This window comes from Oncorhynchus kisutch, linkage group LG3 (assembly GCF_002021735.2).
Source record: "Oncorhynchus kisutch isolate 150728-3 linkage group LG3, Okis_V2, whole genome shotgun sequence".
NCBI lineage: Eukaryota > Metazoa > Chordata > Actinopteri > Salmoniformes > Salmonidae > Oncorhynchus > Oncorhynchus kisutch.
Window position 1 is genome coordinate 56352082 of NC_034176.2, and position 21101 is coordinate 56373182.

Genomic DNA, 21101 nt, shown 5'->3' on the forward strand with positions numbered 1-21101 from the left:
TTTTACATAGTTGTGCATAGTTATGCGTATCTCTGATCAGATTTGAAGAAAATGTTGGTTATAAAGAGTAAAAGAAATTAAACAGGCATGTACACATGTATTTATTGGAGCATATAAATCTTGCACACCACACTCTGTACTCTTGCAGACAATTCACGTGTCTGCAAATACATAGTGCCTTCAGAATGTATTCACACGCCTGGATTTTTCCCACATTTTGCTGTGTTACTGCTTGAATTTCAAATGGATTAAATCGAGATTTTGTGTCACTGGCCTACACATAATACCCCATAATGTCAAAGTAGAATGATGTTTTTAGAATTGATTACAAATTCATTAAAAATGAAAAGCTGAAATGTCTTGAGTTAATAAGTGTTCAACCTGTTTGTTATGGCAAGCCTAAATAAGTTCAAGAGTAAACATTTGCTTAACAAGCCACATAATAAGTTGCTGGATTCACTCTGTGTGCAATAATAGTGGTTAACATGACTGTTGTATGACTACTTCATCTCTTTACCCCACACATACAATTATCTGTAAGGTCCCTCAGTTGAGCAGATCATTTCAAACAGAGATTCAACCACAAAGACCAGGGAGGTTTTCCAATGCCTCTCAAAGAAGGGCACCTGTTGGTAGATGGGTAAAAAAACAAAACAGACATTGAATATCCCTTTGAGCATGGTGAAGTTTTTAATTACACTTTGGATGGTGTATCAATACACCCAGTCACTACAAAAATAGAGGCGTCCTTCCTAACTCAGTTGCCATAGAGGAAGAAAACCACTCAGGGATTTCACCATGAGGCCAATGGTGACTTTAAAACAGTTACAGAGTTTAATGGCTGTGATTGGAGAAAACTGAGGATGAATCAAACACATTGTAGTTACTCCACAATACTAAGATAAATGACAGAGTGAAAAGAAGGAAGCCTGTACAGAATACAAATATTCCAAAAACATGCATCCTGTTTGCAATAATGCACTAACGTAAAACTACAAACTATGTGTCAAATAATTAAACTATGTCCTGAGGACAAAGCATTATGTTGGGGGAAAACCAACACAACACATCACTGAGTACCACCATATTTTCAGGCACGGTGGTGGCTGCATCATGTTATGGGCATGCTTGTCTTCGGAAAGGACTAAGGAGTTTTTTGGGATACAAATTTAATTTGAGATAAATTCACAAACATTTCTAAAAACATGTTTTCACTTTGTCATTATGGGGTATTGTGTGTAGATGGGTGAGAAAAAAATATCAATTTAACCCAACAAAATGTGGAATAAGTCAAGGGGTATGAATACTTTTTGAAGGCACTGTACATATACACCTCCTACAACCTATATTATTCTGATTATACAGAATCTGGTGTCAACCACTTCTCTATTGCAGGCAGTGTCTCTGTGAACCATACAGTGTTTTCCACGTTGATTCTGAGCATGCAGACCTAGCTGAAGTGACTAAGAATGAGCTCCTGACGGATTCGGACTGCCTCTGAGTCCACAGCCTCTGGCTTACAACTGCCCTCCTCCGACTGGTCTGGCATATCAGTCCTCTCAAACGTCCAGGCATCCAAGCCTGATTGCAATGACACGTTGTGCAAGACACAGCAGGCCAGAATGATGTGAGAGCACTTCTCAGGTAAGTACTGAAGGTAGCCTTTGGACCCATCCAGGCAACGGAAACGGGTTTGAATGGCCCTGAACGTGCGGTCCACAATCTCATGAGTGGCAGTGTGAGCCAAGTTGTATCGAAAGTCTGCTGAAGTTTCTGGGTACTGGACAGGTGTCATCAGCCATTTCTTTAAAGGATAGCAGCAGTCTCCTAGAAGACAAGACTTGGCTAGGTTAGACATTATGAAAGAGGGAGGCTTGAAGAGCAAAACAATTTGTTTTTATAAATTGTATTTTCACCAATGAAAGTTTAAATGGAGGATTATGAGCTATATTACCTAAAAACCAGCCTTCATGATTTTCCTGTTCTTCCAATTCCTTGTACACTGAAGACTGCTTTAATATGAAATCATCCTGTAAGCTGCCAGGCCAGTTAGTCTCTGCACTGAGCAAAAGTCCCCTGGCATCACACACAAGTTGGCAGTTAATTGAATGGAAGCCTTTCTTATTGACATATGAAGAATCCTCCGCATTGGGTGCCTTAATGGCTATATGGGTACAGTCTACAACACCCATGACGTTTGGTATTCCCGCTACCCTGAAAAACTCCTCTTTGGACTGCTGTTTTGTAGCTTCGTCTCTCATGAATACTATGCACTCTGGAGCTTTCTCAACCAGTGCCTTGGTTACATTTGTCACACAGCGACTCATGGAAGCCTGGCTAATGCCAATAGCATCTCCCATCCTCGTCTGGAAGAATCCCGAGGTATAGAATCCTAAAGCAGCAAGAATCTGAACTTCTGGGCTTATTGCTCGAGACCGTTGCGTACGTCGTGATAATGTGTCACGCAGTAGCTCCACCAGGTAGTAGATGAAATCTCGAGGGAATCCAAATGTTGTTAATAGGAACTCGTCTGAAACGGTCTCTATATCAAACCTGTCGAGAGTTTTATGTCCACGACCATGGAGCAGCAGGTCACAATCCAGGATGGCTATTTGTATAGCCATTTCTACTTATGTATATTCTGTAGGGGGCAAAAAGAGAAAGGCATTGTTGAATGCATCAAAACAGAGCCTGGTGTTTTCAGCATGGTCTATTTCTTTCAATATTATGTTCTGGTATGATATGCTTCTCTAACATTACTAGATATAAAAATGATTGGTTTTCAATACAAATGTTACTAGCTAGCTAACCAGCTAGCCTAACAATTTCCTTATCAGACATTTCTTTGGGAACAGTGAACCCGAGATGGTGCAAACTTAGAAGAATGCGAACTATAAATATCATGCATTTGTAAAAACACGTCGAATTTGAATCCTACCGGCGTTTGCTGCTGCTGCTGTTGTTGTTGTTGTGACTCGTAAGCGTAAAGTACATTGCGCATATCACTTTTCTGATAACTAGCAAAAATATGTGAGACGCAGTTTCGATTTTATTTTAAAATAAACAAAAAAACAAATGAACGGAATTATTGTTTCCAAAACAACGTGTAATATGTTTTTATTGATAATAAAATACTGACATATCGATATATGCAATTTTACAGATTTTATAGACCACCGTGTTGGAGATGAATGTGCTTCTCAAAATACAACTCCTTCGAAACACGCCATACCCCCAATGAAAATAAACAACAAATGGGCCAGCTGGTTAAGGCTTGTGTCCCAATAACATAATGCGACGGTGTGAACTTAGCCAATATAAGAATATGTCAAATTTAGGCATATAGGTAACCAGAACTACGCTGTTCAATACGCTATCAGCGCAACATTCAAGTACAAGTTGTGATTTTCGGATGTGATGAGCTAACGTTAAGTACGTACATGCTAGCTAGCTATCTTGCTACGCTAGCTAGGTACTAGCTAGCCATGCTATCAAATTAATTAGCTAGATAGATAGCTACCACCAATCTTGAATGTTTTCTTGTCATTGACAGCCAATATGTTTTACTAAAATATTACCTAGCTAGAGTCTGAGTTAGCTAGCTGTTTTTTGTCAACACACACAAGCTTAATATGGACACACTATAGAGTTCTTAGCTAATATGACTAATAGTCACTCTTGCTTTTGGGGGGGTTGTTTTCTTTCAATGTTGGTTAAGGGCTTGTAAGTCAGCATTTCACTGTACGGTCTACACCTGTTGTAGTCGGCGCATGTAACAAATAACATTTGATTTGATTTTAATGGTGCTAGACAAAATCCAGCATTGTTTTGACTGTGGCAAGCCGTCGATATAGCTTGCCAACAGTTGTACGATTCATTTGTCTGTCCTTGCTCACCAGAATGTGTTTTTACATTACAGGGGCATTCCATGATGGACAGTGATCTAAGTCCTCAGGATAAAAAAGACTTGGACAAGTTCATAAAGTTTTTCGCTTTGAAGGTACTGCCTTTAATTATACGCAATATTGCCACACTTAGATTATCAAGCACTTTCTACAGTATTCCTGAGCTGATTAATTCACTGAGGTTGATAATTCCCTAATTTCTCTCTGTCATCAGACAGTGCAGGTGATAGTCCAAGCGCGACTTGGGGAAAAAGTATGCACACGCTCCTTGTCTTCACCTACTGGCTCTGATTGGGTAAGTCACAATTAATTATTTGCCTCTCAACTCATTAATTTACCTGTGCCAATTTTCTCCTGAAAGGGTTGTGGATTCAAGTCTCATTAAACTCAATTATTTTCACCAGTTCAATCTGGCAATCAAAGATATCCCAGAAGTTACACACGAGGCAAAGAAAGCTCTGTCCGGGCAGCTTCCTGGCATCGGACGATCCATGTGTGTTGAGATCTCCCTCAAAACCTCAGAGGTAAGATAGCACTGACTGGTGTTCACAGACAGTTCTTGATACAAGTGGTCTGGATCATTGGGCATTTGTTCATCAATCAATCCAAGTGACTGTAAAGGTCAGAAAAACATGAACATGTTTTTGTCATATTTTACAGGGAGACTCAATGGAATTGGAGACATGGTGTCTCGAAATGAACGAGAAGTAAGTAATGAGAAGTAGTTTTGTGTTTTCTTATTTTAGTGCTTCAGTTTTTGTAGTTGGACCGTAACACTCAACATTTCTGAATCTTTTTTTTCAGGTGTGACAAAGATATTAAGGTGTCCTACACTGTCTACAACCGCCTGTCATTACTGCTCAAGTCACTGCTGGCCATTACAAGGGTAACCCCAGCCTACAAACTCTCACGAAAGCAAGGCCATGACTATGTCATACTGTACAGGTTTGTTTTCTTGTATACAGATAAGGGTTATCATTATTTTGACCGGTATTGCTAACAATGGAGTTTTAACATGTTCGTAAACAATCTGACTAATAGATACATTATTTTGCAGGATATATTTTGGAGAGGTTCAACTCACAGGATTGGGAGAAGGTAACCATGCCCGTTATATTATTTACAGTGCATTCGGAAAGTATTCAGACCCCTTGACTATTTTACATTTTGTTACGTTACAGCCTTATTCTAAAATGGATTAAATAGTTTTTCCCCCTCATCAATCTACACACAATACCCAATAACGTCAAAGCAAAAACGTTATTCTTTACTCAGCACTTTGTTGAAGCACCTTTGGCAAAGATTACAGCCTTGAGTCTTCTTGGGTATGACGCTACAAGCTTGACACCTGTATTTGGGGAGTTTCTCCCATTCTCTGCAGATCCTCTCAAGCTCTGTCAGGTTGGATGGGGACCATTGCGGCAAAGCTATTTTCAGGTCTCCAGAGATGTTAGATCTGGTTTTGGCTGGGCCACTCAAGGACATTCAGACTTGTCCTGAAGCCACTCCTCCATTGTCTTGGCTGTGTGCTTATGGTTGTTGTCCTATTGGAAGGTGAACCTTCACCCCAGTCTGAGATCCTGAACACTCTGGGGGAGGTTTTCATCAAGGATCTCAATGTACTTTGCTCCATTCATCTTTCCCTCGATCCTGACAAGTCTCCCAGTCCCTGCCGCTGAAAAGCATCCCCACAACATGATGTTGCTACCACCATGCTTCACCATAGGGATGGTGCCAGGTTTCCTCCAGATTTGTCCAGTCAGAGAGTTCAATCTTAGTTTAATCAGACCAGATGCTATTTACTGAGGAGTGTAGTATTCCATCTGGCCACTCTACCATAAAGGCCTGATTTATGGAGTGCTGCACAGATGGTTGTCCTTCTGGAAAGTTCTCACATCTCTACAGAGGAACTTTGGAGCTCTGTCAGAGTGATCATCGGGTTCTTGATCACCTCCCTGACGAAAGTCCTTCTCCCCCGATTGCTCAGTTTGGCCAGGTGGCCAGCTGGAGGAAGAGTCTTGGTGCTTGTAAACTTATTTTGTTTAAGAATGATGGAGGCCATTGTATTATTGGGGACCTTCAATGCTGCAGACATTTTTTGCTACCCTTCCCCAGATCTGTGCCTCGACACAATCCTGTCTTGGAGCTCTACGGACAATTCCTTCGACCTCATGACATGTTTTTTTGTTCGGACATGCACTGTCAACTGTGGGACCTTTATATAGACAGGTGTGTGCCTTTCCAAATCATGTCCAATCAATTAAATCTACCACCGGTGGACTCCAAGTTGTATAAATCATCTCAAGGATGATCCATGGAAACAGGATGCACCTGAGCTCAATTTCGAGTCGCATAGCAAAGGGTCTGAATACTTATGTAAAATGTCTAAAAACCTGTTTCATTTAGTCATTATTGGGTAATGTGTGTAGATTGATGAGGAAAAAAATAATTGTATCCATTTTGGAATAAGGCTGTAACGTAACAAAATGTGGAAAAAGTCAAGGGGTCGGAATACTTTCCGAATGCACTGTATACATTTTGTTGGTTGTCTGGGTCTTTAGAAGTGTTGTATAGGGCTGTGAAGATTTTGATGTTAGTTTTTTCTGAATGCTGTTTTTCAGGGTTCCAGACAGTGCGTGTAGGAGTTGTGGGAACTCCCATTGGAACAATCACCTTGTCTTGTGCTTACAGGACAAACCTGGCCTTCATGTCCACCAGGTACAGAAACAGAAGATTTTCTTGTTCACAGCACTGCATGGGCTCACTCCTCAGTGGTCAAAAATGCACCGCCTGTAAAATCTGCCACCATGTTTTCCCCTTTTCTTCCACGTCCTCTCCTTGTTCTCCACTGGTTTTAGCTATACACTTCCCGTATTCCTAATTCTATATTCATAATCTCACAGGCAGTTTGAGAGGACGGCTCCGATTATGGGCATAATTATTGACCACTTCGTTGAGCGCCCCTTTGGCAACATGGGACACATGCGTCCATGTAACTACAGGTGGGTTAGCCCTCGCCCAAACACCTATACTGACCCAATAGAGATTTGTGCATGCCTATTATTTATTATCATCGTTAGTGATGGTATAAATTAAAGGGTTGAGTAATAATCTGGCCATGTTTGTTTGCCTTCCCTATACCCCAGAGCACCCGGGGAAGATGAAGGAGCATACAATGGGGTGGAAGATTCTCAGGAAGTGTGCACCACGTCCTTCTCCACTTCTCCACCCTCACAAGTACGTATGTCACCGCTTAGCAATGTCGATCTTTGCAACATGTGTAACTTCAGAGGTGGTGTTCATGGTGAGGTTTGAGATTTGTGAATGTTACTTAGACGCACCCATATGTAAAGACTCCCTCTCATGTCATAATTCACATCCAAATGGGTCAGGTGTTTTCTTAAACGATTGTCTGGCACCGCATTCAAATAGACATACATATTCAAACATTTGACCCATATTGATGATCATGCATCCAACTGTTGTGTGTATTTGTGGATCTGGTGGTTTGGTATTCTCATACCCAAAGCTCATTTCACAAGTCTGGCTGTGGGAAAAGTAGATGTTTTGTGTTGGAGACATTACCAAGTCCCCATACCATATTTCTCCTTTCTGTTTCCTGTATAAGTGCTTTCATCTCTTAGCCCCTTTTCCCTCTCTCTCTTTCTGTGCTGTCTGTGTAGTGTGTGTTCACTGTAAGTAAGGCACATTTAAAGACCCCTAAACCTGCAGTGATGGACACTCTGAAAGTCCCCATGATGGGCCTGGCCTTCTCACACCAAGTGAGTCTTGCGTGTGTGGGCATGTATCTCACTCACTCACAATGCCTGAGGTGTTCCAGGACTTTTTGGCCTGTCTTCTATTACCTGTTTAAAAGTAATAGAAGTATGGAGCGCTTAAAAGCTGATCAATGGAATCAATCAAATGGGACAGCTCTGTCTCCTTTACATTTGGGTGTCCAATCAAAAACGCATCTTTTGACCAATGGGGTAAAATAATGTTTTTCTGTGTAGATATTCCTCTAAGAAAACCAATGGTCCTAACCTCGTATCTCTATAATAATCTGTTGAACCCTTCCAGAATTAGGGTGACTAAATCAATGGAGTCCAGAGAGAGGGGAAAAAAAGTGCTAAAAACTGAGGGAAATTGTGCAAGAAACCAGGTTACTTGCTACCTGACAGGCTCACTTTCCCATTGAACTCATCATATTTCTTCTCAAATCCGCAGGACATAAAACAATATAGATGTAAGATGGATATGAGTTTCGAGACGTGACATTAATTATTTTCATATTTTAGTATACCTTTTTCATATTCATCTGAAATTCCTGTTATTTTTTTGAAGATATCTCACAATAACGGGCGTATCTCTGTGAAATGTCAACGGCGCACTGAGCATTTTTTTACCAAGCTTTTTATTTTCAAAGCCTTTTACATTATTTCATTCAGCTCGTGTCATGCTAATTGCTCTTTTTGCGACCCGCGGAAACAACTTTGAAGACGATGACCACAAAATGTAAAGTGCTCACAAGATGTCACAAGAAACGTGCCCCGCTAGGTCAACAGAGTTCGGTGCTTATTATCGGATGTATTACGTTGCGAAATCCGACTTTTTGTATGTAATGTTAATGATATGTTAGAGAGAGTCCAGTTCATTAATAATCACATTTGTCTTGGTAAAAGGTATTTTATAACATAAGGAAGTACTTATGTCATTATCTACTGACTGCCCTAGAATTCCGAACCTAAATCCTTTCCATATTGTTTTGCTGATAATGATTCCTTAACAAATAGTTAGTCGTCACTTAAATATATGAAGATATTAATCACGTTCATTGTCAGGGTAAGTCAAATCTGCCTTAGAATCTTTACCCTGTCCTCTCTAATGCTATACTTTCTACCTCCTGCTGCTTGCTCCCATCACCCCATTTCTCCTCTGTGGATTAATTCATGTTTTAGCTCGCTCTCTCTTTCTTACTTTTTCTCTCTTTCTCCCTCTCCTCTCCTCTCTCTCTCTCAGCTCTACTGCTCTCGTCTTTCTTATCAGCCTCCTGTTCTTGTCGGAGCTGCTGACTTCTGCCACCCTTCCACCTTAAACGCTGCCAACCCACACCAGGTAACCACCCAGGTATTGAGCGAGTCAAATCACATCTTATTTGTCACATGCTTTTTAAACAGCAGGTGTAGACTAACAGTGAAATGCTTACTTACGGGCCCTTCCCAACAATGCCGAGAGAGACGAAAAATAGAGAAATAATAGAAAAGTAATAATAAATACACAATGAGTAACGATAACGGGGCTATATACACGGGGTACCAGTACAGAGTGGATGTGCAGGGGTACGAGGTAAATATGCACCTACTGTATAACTAGGAATAAAGTGACTAGGCAACAGGATCAATAACAAATAAGTAGCAGCAGCGTATGTGATGAGTCAAAGTTAGTGCAAAAATGGTCCATGCACATAGTCCAGGTACATATTTAACTAACTATTTAGCAGTCTCATGGCTTGGGGGTAGAAGCGGTTCAGGGTCCTGTTGGTTTCAGACTTGGTGCATCGGTACAGTCTATGACTTGGGTGGCTGGAGTCTTTGACCATTTTAAGGACCTTCCTCTGACACCGCCTGGTCTATACCAGTCATGGATGGCGCCTTGCGGTCGGATGCCAAGCAGTTGCCATACCAAGAGGCGACGCAGCCAGTCAAGATGTTCTATATGCATGGATTTGAGGGCCAACACGGGAAACAAAGCTTTGCATAGGTGTTTCAACATGACTCAACCAGTGCTAACTATGGCCTTTCACACGTCCTATCTAGATGGGAATCCCAGGGAAGGAGGGGGGCATACCCCAGCAGGTGCCTGTGCAGCCTTGTCATGGTGCCCAGGCAGAGCATGGACGAGTGTCCTCATGCCCCCCCGCTGATCATGTTCCCGCCACTCCCTCCAGCAGGTAAGCCCCAGTCTGCCATGACCCCCATGTGACAAAAGCGAAACACCCCGTGGGACTGTGGATCACCTGAGATTATACTTGCTTGGGAGAAATCTGTTGGTTACAACTTTGCCATGTTATCTTTCAAAGTGGTGAGGGTGCAGAGACCTTGTCGAGGAGCATTGAGGTGAAGGGTGTCTCTCCCTGTGATGTACTGGAGACCACCTTCACCAGGAAAGTGGGTGCCTTTGTCAACAAGCCAGGCACACAGGTAGGGACAACCTTATTATGTCCTTGTTTAAGTACACACCTTTGATATTTTTTGCTGGAAGTACCCATTTTTACGAGTAAAGGACAAAATACCAGTGAGTATTATACCGTTGTAATCACTGCCGTATTACCCTTTGTCCATTGCAGGTAACCACAGCAAGCCTGGACTTACCATTTGCAGCGTTTGCTCCCAGAGCCTATGACCTCGAGGAAAATGACCCTATGGTAAATTAAATATTCACATAATTGTCACCCTTAAATAACAATTTTCTGGGTTATGATTAGGAGTCATTTTAGTGCAGACATGGTAATGATACCACTTCTCCTTTATCCAAGGTTCAGCCGCCGGAGTCCCCAGCCACGTCCTCTCCCCTGCAGGGCAGTTTACACTCCCAGGGCTCTGGTGAGAGTGGTGGCCCGGCACAGGACGACTTTGTTATGGTGGACTTTGTAAGTACCCTGCCTTCGGTAACAGAGTAAAACACAGACTGCATTTTGGTCAAGGATAATAATAATTAGATCAATCTAACCTAATTTCTATGCCGTATCAAATGCTGCTACGAACAAATGTCTGTTTATGTCTGTCAATTGTGGATGTTATCTGCAGAGGAAGAAAACATTCATCTTCTTCATGTAGAAATGAGCATTTACTTACGTCACTTAGCAGTGGTCATTTAATGTGCCTGCATACTATGTTCGATTTGCTCCTAGCATAACTCGGCTAGATGAAGTGAATGTCCGTGCCTCGCAATACTCCCTTTAATTAAAGACCTTCGCTGGAAAAATTAGAAAAAAGCAGCAATAGTACTGTTTGCCCCTCTTTAGATGCCGTAGCAGTATACACTAAGATAACTCAAGAAATCTGTAATAGATTCCGACGTTTCTGCGGAGGTCTTAGTCACGCAATTTTACAACCAACTAAGATGTTTGATTCAGTATTTCTCAACTGAAACCATTTGCATGACAACGAGTTATCTCTCGTTGAACGACATCAAACACTTCATTGAAGAATCCCTACAGTTGACCAGTCACCTACAAAAGGGGAGTAGACTTCATCTACTGAACTTCTGATTGCCTCAGGAGAAAAAAAATGTGTGTGCATGAACAGCCGAAGAAACTGTTTTGTATGGGAAGCATGCAGACGCCTTCAGACAGTATTTCTTTCTGGCCTGTATCTGGGCTGTAGTGACCATGAGAAATGAAATCCAAAACAGTCAAAGGCGAATGCGACAAAGCACATAGCAAGGCTTTTAAAGCAACAGAGGGAGAGATGTCAGCTTTGAATATTTTAGATAAATGCTTCTGATGAAGACAAAATGAAGCTTATGGGAATGAGTGTTCTTAATTCAAGTCTCTGACCTGTTCTCTCGTGGTTAACAGTTGAGAATGAATTAGGACTGTTGCTGGCAAGAAAATTTTAAAAACGGAACCTCTTTGGGAATAATATGTGCTGCTGACAACAAAATCGTCTATTATTAAGGAAGGGCCTGTTACAGTTGTTGCCCTGCACATCTGATTGTGTTCTGTGTGCTCTGTGTTATTCAGAAGCCTGCGTTCTCTAAGGATGACCTGCTTCCCATGGACCTTGGCACATTCTACAGAGAGTTCCAGAACCCCCCACAGCTCGCCAGCCTCACTATTGATGTCAGTTCTCAGTCCATGGCAGAAGACCTGGTGAGATGAGACACACTTCTGACTTCCAAAGAGAGATGGTTTCTGTTTTGTTGCCAGGTGGGGTGGGGGTGTTGGGGTCTCCTTGTGTATGAAGTGGTCCTGTTGGAATTTAAATGATTGACGGATAGTAGTGAGAGGGGAACATAGTAGTTACCATTATACGATTTACTGTGTGTTTGAATGTATATTTTCTGTGGTGCTTTTTAGTCTAATTAATCAATATCTTAGTCATCATGTGTTTGTAATGATGTTGTTCATTTTCCCAACAGGACTCTCTTCCCGAAAAACTTGCAGTATACGAGAAGAACATTGATGAATTTGATGCATTTGTGGACACATTGCAGTAGGGATAGAAATAGATCCACTGGCTGCAATGACAAATTATCCCATTTAGTCCATCTGCAAGGTCCTGTTGTCTTTCGAGCTTGTTTGCATTCAGTCTGTGTATGCCTCTGCTTTCTTCTCTAGATTTGAAATTCCACATTGATTTGTAATCAGAATGTTCCTCTTCAAACCTCACTGGTTGATGTATTGTAGAGTAAGAGAGCCTGTACCCAACAGAAGACATGTGAGAAACTACATTTGCTCTAGTGTTGAGCAGACTGTCATAGTGTAAATACCAAATCCCCTCTCACCTTGCTGTTATAGAACTTAACACACAATAAGAAAACATTCAGTTCATGAAAGCGATTTTGTCTAAATAATGTCAGGAGGCATTGTATTATTGCTGTCCCGTGTGACACGGAGAACGTTCATAGCGCCTATGGAGTCAGACATGGCTATGTTTTAGTAGATGTGAAGAAGCCAAGCTATGTATGGAAAATGATCAGTAGTAGTCAATCTATACCCAAGAAACAACAAACATACTCTGAATCTGTATATTGAAAGAAGTTCTTTTTGTAAATTGGGAGAAATGTTGTCCTCCTACCAACTTTAGGACAAGTATCACTACAAATGATGTACCATATAAAGGAAGTTTACTTTTTCCCCTTATCTGTAAAAAGGCTAAACATTATTTGCACTTTCAATGTATCAATCTTAAGTCCTCTTGATTTTCCCAATGCTTTGTTAATATACAGTAGCATGGTCATGCGTAATAAAAGTTATTTCAAATGGCCTATTTTGTATTATCGGAAAGGAATAAGCCAGAGGCCCTATATATATATATATTTCTGATTGTGGTTGTTTGTGATTTATACCAGCACACCACGAGTGATTGTATTTGTCGCCCCTCTTGAAGCTTAAATACAATAGAGCATCAATACTCTTGTCAAATGAGTACGCCCCTCCACACAACTAAATAAATCAAACAAAGGCACTTTTAACCATCACCTTTTATTTATACTTTATATTCACAACATAAAAAAAGATCTTGAAAGTAAGATACCTAGAACTGAGGAAAATAGTCTTAAAGAGACATTTCATTTTCACTGTAGCAACCAGGAAATACTATTTGACAATACAGATAAACAGTACAATAAAGGTGGACAAACGGGCACAATTTTCACGAGATATGACAAGTGGTAGTTACTCGCCTGTTTCCTTAAGGCACACAGACGCAAATGGGGTCAAAGGTTCTACTAAGCCACTGATCCGCATGTCAATGCAATTGTTTCATTGACATGATTAGGAAGTTTTCATAATAGACAAAACATAGAAGCACAACAGAACTCTTACTTATTCAGTCTTTATATTAGCACGGTTCTTGTTCAGGATATGTTCATTACAAAGTCATTCAGGATTACAAAGCACAGGAGTTGTACCCCCAAAAGTTTGGCCACTGCAAATAGTTAAAAAATTATGTTAAGGTTAAAAAAAAAATCAAATGGAACCCTCTTAGTGTTCTCCAACGCATTTGGAATTGAACAAAAGCAACGGACGTCAAAATTGACAAAATAAGGCTCAGAAAAAAACTGATCTAACAGTTAACATACAGAACAAAAACAGTATGGCCTGAGAGCCCAATGGGTCTGTAAGTACACAGCATTTCAGTCTATCCATGACTAGGAGCCCTTTTATTTCCCCTACTGACTTTAAGGCTTCATAAAAGATATTTTCGCCAGCAATGACACTAGCCGTCAAAGCCTTTACATCTGGATAATGATTTTCAAGGAATAACTGTCGTAGGTAGAGTAATAATGCACACAAAAGTAGAATATGTATCATGAACACTGTCCTGTATTGAGAAAGCAAATCAGGCATAACATGAAATGTAAAAGTTACACAATTAAGACTAAGAGTTTTTTTTAAACAATTTTTTAAATAGTTGACCTGTACAAATGATAAAAAAATTAAAGACTTGGCAAATGTAATGCAGCAAAAAGAAACAAACAAAGGCTTGCTGGAAATATTTTAAAAGGCGATATGTGACAAACATTTAAAATAAAAAAAACGTAGATACACACTCTTATGGTTTTATTTCGCTATAGACTGTAGCTTTACGCATAACCATGATACTTAAGACGTGCCAAAATATAAACTCCAGAAAGAATTTAGACTACATCGAATACCGGAGTACACTGGCACATTGAATGTAGCGACCGATCATTTATGAAATTCTAAAATGATTTGTTCCAACGCAAATAGGACTAGACATACCAAGTAAATTAATATGAAATATATTTTGCTCCCCAGACACAAAACATTGCATAAATGTTCTCGGAAATCTGTACCATCAAAATAAATATTTGATATGATTCAAACCAGAACAGATGTGAACTGGTTTCGGTTATTCCAATTGTTTTAAAGACCAAATCGTGTACACTGTGTTGAACCTTTCCTGAGTGATAGATATCTGGCGGAGACATTAAAGCCTTCTTCATACCTGACTTCTAACCTGACTTTTGGCCTCTTTTGGCATCTTCAACGGTTCGTCTCCCCTGTTTTTTTTCTCTCTCTCTGTGTCCTCAGTCACAATACACCCATGCATTTGGCAACACTACTAGGGGACACTGGGAGAGACACAGTTACGCTGTACTAGACCAATACAGAGACAGGGTCAGAGATGGGGATTTAAACACGGAATGAAATGTGGCGTGGTTAGAGATAGCTGTACAGGAGACGTGTTACGGGGAAAAGACCTTGTGGTGTTGGTCCAACAGAGTTCTGGTGAAGTTATTGATGGGGCCGATGGCACTGAGTGTCATGGCCGCGTCTTGTCCCCATAGCAGGTTGGGTCCGAACACCACTGCCAGGTTGGCGTTGTTCATCTTGTTGATCTCACTCTGTGCAGACACCTACATGGGCAAGCATGCATATTTGTAGAATATCAATAAGAACAAAACAACTCACTGGTTTATTTACACAAACCGGTGAGGGCCAGTGTCGCCAGGCAGTATTAAATGCCAAGATCGAAGACTATTTTAGACAGAAGCCTAAAATAACAGGCCTCCAAAGAAAAATGGAGTGTTTGCAGAGCTTCTGAGAAGTATTCAGCTGGGGATATGATGTGACAGAAAACATACCTGCACCAGGAACTCAATGAGGAACTTCAGGGAGGCATAGTTCTCCTCAGGGAGCATTGCCAGCATGTTCCGGATCGCAGTCACTTGGGAACTGTTGTCAACATCTGAGGAATGAGTATAACAAATACACCGTTTATATTATACTGCTATGACTTAAAACTATCCTCTAAGGATTACGACCTACAAAACAAATTGACAGCTATAGTGATATTTTGTATACCTATAGTAAATCAAACGTAAAAATATATCCCCATTGTCTACTGTGTGGAGGATAAGAGAGTCTTCCCCAGACTTACTGTGGAAGTTGACAATGTCGTTGTAGAGCTGGTAGGTGAGGAGGGGTTCTGGTAGTTCTCTGAGGAATGTCTTGAGGATGACAGCTGCCAGGTGAACGTCCTCCATCTGGGAAAAACTCACCTCCTCACCTGGAGCCACAGACGGACAAAATTACAGACACAGACAATCACAGGCTCCATGTCATCTACAAGACACTGCTAGGTAAAGTCCCCCCTTATCTCAGCTCGCTGGTCACCATAGCATCTCCCACCTGTAGCACACGCTCCAGCAGGTATATCTCTCTAGTCACCCCCAAAACCAATTCTTTCTTTGGCCGCCTCTCCTTCCAGTTCTCTGCTGCCAATGACTGGAACGAACTACAAAAATCTCTGAAACTGGAAACACTTATCTCCCTCACTAGCTTTAAGCACCAACTGTCAGAGCAGCTCACAGATTACTGCACCTGTACATAGCCCACCTATAATTTAGCCCAAACAACTACCTCTTTCCCAACTGTATTTAATTTTTATTTATTTATTTATTTTGCTCCTTTGCACCCCATTATTTTTTTATTTCTACTTTGCACATTCTTCCATTGCAAAACTACCATTCCAGTATTTTACTTGCTATATTGTATTTACTTTGCCATCTTGGCCTTTTTTGCCTTTACCTCCCTTCTCACCTCATTTGCTCACATTGTATATAGACTTGTTTATACTGCATTATTGACTGTATGTTTGTTTTTACTCCATGTGTAACTCTGTGTCGTTTTATCTGTCGAACTGCTTTGCTTTATCTTGGCCAGGTCGCAATTGTAAATGAGAACTTGTTCTCAACTTGCCTACCTGGTTAAATAAAGGTAAAATAAAATAAAATAAATAAACAGTCGTACAAATCCCAAAGCTACAGCCAAAGAGGTAATTAGGTCTACCCAGGGATTTCAAGACCAGATATGATTTTTTTTAGATATTCATTTAAGAGTATCAATGAGTGAAAATCATTCACCAGAGTTATATCTGTGCTGAACATCCTTAACGAGGGTCACGTTGGCTGACCGCCGGAATATCCCCTCAATTTCAAGACCTAAGACAGGACAGAAAATGGGGGAAACCATAGAAACAAAACAGTTTGTAAAACAGAACCAAATAACAGAATTAGCCTTGTTTTGCAAGTCAAATACTAATCCAGGTACAGTATCCATGAAATTACAATGGAATTGTCCAAAAGATGATCATCAGAACAAAGACTCAAAAGTTGAACCCATCATCATCAAGCAAAATTACCACTGGTAAAACATGCAAAAAACAGTGCTCACCTTGTTCCATTAAGAAGGCCACTGTGTCTTGCATCACTAATGGAACTGCTTCATTGTCAGATCTTCTCGCTCTTAGCCTTGACAAATCAACAAGAACAAAGCACTTAAAAACCTTTGAAACATACACAGGAGAATATCTTACGTACGTAACGTTAAGGTCGGATATTGAGGGAGTAAAATGCAACAGCCCTCATCCCTCATCCAGCTACCTACGTTGGCAAGGGGACTCCAAACTGTTGATTGGGCAGTGGTGGACTGCGGGGGGGGGACATCTGGGCCTGAACTGACGCTTTCAGTGAGGCTCGGATTTTTTCATCATAGCTAACGATTTTGGGTGTGAGAAAGCAGAGTAACGCACTTGATATAGTCAGATATCACAAATAGACATCCATTACACAAGAGTGAATAATTCAATGCCAATGTTGAGATACAGTAGTCACACGTAAAGTGTGAGAAATGTTCTTACTCTCGCACCCGGGTGGGTATCACTAGCTGCTCACACTTAACAATGTCCTCCAGTTCACTCAGGTAGTTGATGTAGTTGATCTTTCGTCCAAACTTGAAGCTAGAAAAGAAAGGATTCATCACAAATGGCAAACACTTTACAGTTAAAGGAATAGAGCGCATATCTGGTGCTGGAATTCTAACCTGATTAGAGGCTTGAAGAGGATGAGAAGAGTCTTGATGAACATGGTGGGGTGGACAATGTACAGTGCCTTGATGTTCTTCTTGTACCTGAAGAAAACAGAGCAGTCAGCAAAAGTAAACTTTTGTTGTTAGAGAAGTCAAGCCATAAGTGCAAATAAAGCACGTTTTTATAGACTTAAGTATGGGTGAGGGCAAAGTCCACTTCCTCTTCGGCTTTAGTTTTCCGATTCAGATCTCTGGTGAAATGGAGTGCATCTCATCATTCATAGGTGAAAAACTAGCAAATGTGCTTTGCGACTATGGTCCCCAGTGTCTGGCTAGAGGTAGGCGGGGACTCACTTCCGGTCAAATTCTCTGTAGGCATCTCTCAGCCAGCTGAGCGATGGCTTGTTCTCACTGGTGAGGCCATTATGGAAGTAGATGAGGGTGTAGTCGCTCTCAACATACTGGTCCAGGGTGGCCTTCAGATACCTGGATGATAGTATGATAGTTGAGAAGTCAATCCTTATCACATGAAATCACAAACAACGACGACTACTGACTTGACTAGCAGCGGAGGGGGGAAAATCAAAGCACAAACAAGAAGCAATTTATTAGAAATTTGGCAGTATGAAAATGTCTCAATAATCTCTAACAGTAACACCCACATCAGTAGCTTGTGGTGGTCCAGTTCGTGGTGAGGGGGCATTCGACAGGCGTTGAAGACAATCACCTTCCTGCCAAAGTTATCGTCACCTTGACAGCAGATTGAGAGCGGAAAAACAACGTCAATGGGATCCAAGACTGAACATGATATTCAGCACAGAAAAGCTACACAAGTAGAGACAAAGTTCTTACCTGCTACTTCTACAATCTGATGCCTGGCAATATCATAGTATGGGTGGTCCCAGGTCAGGTGTGACCCCTCCCCCAACCGCTTGGATATGTCCGTCTCTGTTGAGAGATTCAACCACACATGACACACGACACACATTAACCCACACATGACCACGACATCCGCATTGTGTACTTCTGCCAGCAGCAATCTGCAGGCCACACTGACTAAACCAATGCCCTTCTCACAGAGTTAGTCATTAACATGCAGTTGCCCGAGGCGGGTTGAGACAGTGTGCGCTTCATTTGGTATCTCATAAGATGAACCCTTGTTCCCTTCTCTTTTATCATCTGTTCATGAATAATTAGTAATGATTTTGAGAATAATTCAAACTCTAAATCATGGTGCTGTAGATGCATCTATTAGCCACAAATAATGGCATTCGTCTTCAACCTCCCCACCCCTCTAACTCCAATCAGACAGGGGCTGGAGATCTGCTGTGAAACCGAAATTTGACTGTGCCTACAAATAGGATGCATAACTAATGAATGCACACTGTGTCAGAGGGCAATATGCAACGATGTTGCGATAATATGACACGAGTAACAAACGGCTCACTGCATTGGGCTGTGAAGAAGGCTCTTTTTGACTCTTCCCTTGGACTAAAGACAGATTGACGTAAAACTATGAGACGGTAAAGATGTTTAGAGAAATAACAGCAATAGTAATGGTCCTACAACAACGTTCCATTTCTAAAAACTCAGCTGATCTTACAACAGGCTGATTGGTATCATATTACAAGGGCAAACATTATTTTGCCAGGAATGTGTCTTTTTAAAACCGTGATCTCATGATTTTGTTTTACTCAAGGGATTAGTTGGCTTTTAGAACACTAGAAATTCTTTAAGCTATTTTTAAATTTCAGGAAGCTATTTGATTTGATTTCTGACAGCATAGAGAGGTCCAGCTTTCCTTTTAATTGCCTTTAGGTTCTTACCAGACTTGCTCATACTGGAGTCATCTGGGGGCCACAGCTTGTCCCCCATTGGAGACAATTTGAGCAGGTCCAGCGCATTGCTGGGTGGATCATCTACTCCAAGGTCATCATTGAGGTCAACCAGAAGGTCTGAAGACATGGTGGTGTACTATGGGACTCCACACGTTATAAAGTCTGGTCAAGTGCTCAGCCAGCCTCCTGTCACAGAAACAAGTGTTAAAATCTGGATTGATGTTGATTATCTAATGCAAAGAGATGGCACCTTATCTCAGCAGTGGGATCACTTTAAATATCTTGTTTTTTAAGAGTCTTCCTCAAAAGAAAAGCATTCTTTTGACCGTGTCGATTCCCTCCCTATAGCCTAATTTAGACAAACAAAACAGCTAACAAAGTGTTAAACAGGCACATTTTTTAAACATGCATTTTCTATTGTGCTTTGTGGTAATTTATCACTGTTGTAATGGACCCTGTGCGAAATCCATGCAACTAAGTTACCATATTTTAAAGCTGTACTGATGCGTCATAACTGCAGAAGAGCAACTTCAATGGGGCCAGAAAGGACAATGCATATGAAACAATGGACGGAAGAAACAAATAGGTCAATAAGCGGTTGTCCTTTAGACTAGGCCTATTTCACATCTGCAACCAGGTTAGCATCATTTGAATACATACCTGTCGAATGCAGCAACAATTGCATGGCTGGTTTGTTTGTGGAAGGCCCACACAACATTTCACACACACACACCGATATTCACATGGAATGACCCAATCTATTTTACAACACCACAGGGGTTGTGATGGAAGAAGAAGCCTTGTTGTGCTACCCGACGTTCTTCATTTGGCTGCAAGGCTCAAATACAGTTCTCCCCATCTATGAGATGCAATCTGTTCTGATATGTTGGTTCTTTAAATATCACGACTGAAGTCAGAAACGCATTCCTGTATGCGCAGTCCACGGGAGTAGAAATGCATTCAGGCAAAGTGCAATAATTTTACACATCTAACTCAATTAGCCATAAGGGTATATTACGAAACACTGCTACTGCCATGTAACGTCAGCAACCAAAATAAGGTGATTCGCGTCTTAGCTGTTTATCTATCGTTACGCAAAACAAGTCTGCAATTTGTCCCGAATCTTCTAGCTAACGTTAGCTATTTCACGTATGCTCCATTACACTGCGATGTCGATAGATTAAAAACAACAAAAAACGTTGCGTTGGCCAACGTCAGCTACCGACGGTACAGCAGTAGTTCACCTAACTACTCAACAATGTTTTACAAATGTCGATAGATTCAAATAAACGTTAACTAGCTAACCTGTAGGTGTAGACTGTAGTTAGCTAAATTCTTGTTGAGTAGCTAGCTGTTTTCAGCTAGCAAGGCACAGTATGTTGTTACCATTATTTTTCCTCGGCTGGTAAGGCTAACCACCTGGTTATAATTGGGATAATCCAAGTTAGCTCGTCTAACGTTTATGTCCTAGCTAGCTACAATAACGCCCAAAATACATTGATTATTTCATAAAATAAATAGTCGGATTTACCGTACAGTCTGTGAAATCGATCCCCGCTGAAAGGCTTTCTAAATTGTTAGCTGGCTAGGCTACTAACGTTAGCTATGCCAGTGACAGCTGCTTGCTTCACTAGTCACAAACATCCGGTTTTCGTTCGGCGGGTGGAGAGCTCTCTGTCTTGGCAAACACACTACTATACTTCTGACTCCGAAAACGAGACAGAGACATAGGTGGAGGTATGCGGCTGTTTGATCAAGGCCTATCTTCGATTATGATAGCAGATATAGTTTCAAACC

General features: G+C 41.1%; 3 protein-coding genes across 13 annotated transcripts; 1 reads left to right on the top strand and 2 right to left on the bottom strand.

Moving 5' to 3' along the window:
* Nucleotides 1-77: 77 nt before the first annotated feature.
* harbi1 (harbinger transposase derived 1) lies at nt 78-3141 on the bottom strand. The gene is made up of 3 exons (XM_020464092.2): nt 2939-3141; nt 1955-2641; nt 78-1827 (listed from the first exon to the last, which is right to left on the bottom strand). The coding sequence occupies exons 2-3, from the start codon at nt 2622-2624 to the stop codon at nt 1451-1453; spliced, it is 1047 nt and encodes a 348-aa protein (XP_020319681.1). The 5' UTR covers nt 2625-2641; nt 2939-3141; the 3' UTR covers nt 78-1450.
* Nucleotides 3142-3213: 72 nt separating this feature from the next.
* atg13 (ATG13 autophagy related 13 homolog (S. cerevisiae)) lies at nt 3214-14148 on the top strand. 9 transcript variants are annotated; one of them, XM_020477380.2, is made up of 18 exons: nt 3226-3432; nt 3920-4000; nt 4120-4200; nt 4310-4429; nt 4566-4612; nt 4710-4850; nt 4963-5003; nt 6527-6623; nt 6809-6907; nt 7052-7142; nt 7589-7687; nt 8925-9032; nt 9722-9855; nt 9985-10105; nt 10252-10329; nt 10441-10554; nt 11650-11778; nt 12048-14148. In XM_020477380.2, exons 2-18 carry the CDS (start codon nt 3929-3931, stop codon nt 12123-12125), a joined length of 1650 nt encoding a protein of 549 aa, XP_020332969.1. In that variant the 5' UTR covers nt 3226-3432; nt 3920-3928; the 3' UTR covers nt 12126-14148. The 9 variants fall into 9 exon arrangements, with proteins under 9 accessions (XP_020332993.1, XP_020333014.1, XP_020332999.1 ...); XM_020477387.2 differs by having other exon boundaries at nt 8925-9020; XM_020477392.2 differs by having other exon boundaries at nt 8952-9032.
* Nucleotides 13095-21074, bottom strand: arhgap1 (Rho GTPase activating protein 1). 3 transcript variants are annotated; one of them, XM_020477433.2, is made up of 13 exons: nt 20836-21074; nt 19293-19490; nt 18319-18414; nt 18129-18216; nt 17821-17952; nt 17482-17568; nt 17300-17398; nt 17047-17154; nt 16834-16910; nt 16524-16601; nt 15539-15667; nt 15243-15346; nt 13095-15014 (listed from the first exon to the last, which is right to left on the bottom strand). In XM_020477433.2, the coding sequence occupies exons 2-13, from the start codon at nt 19429-19431 to the stop codon at nt 14844-14846; spliced, it is 1308 nt and encodes a 435-aa protein (XP_020333022.1). In that variant the 5' UTR covers nt 19432-19490; nt 20836-21074; the 3' UTR covers nt 13095-14843. The 3 variants fall into 3 exon arrangements, with proteins under 3 accessions (XP_020333022.1, XP_020333034.1, XP_020333028.1); XM_020477445.2 differs by having other exon boundaries at nt 20610-20847; XM_020477439.2 differs by lacking the exon at nt 20836-21074 and adding an exon at nt 19965-20561.
* Between the last annotated feature and the right edge of the window lie 27 nt (nt 21075-21101).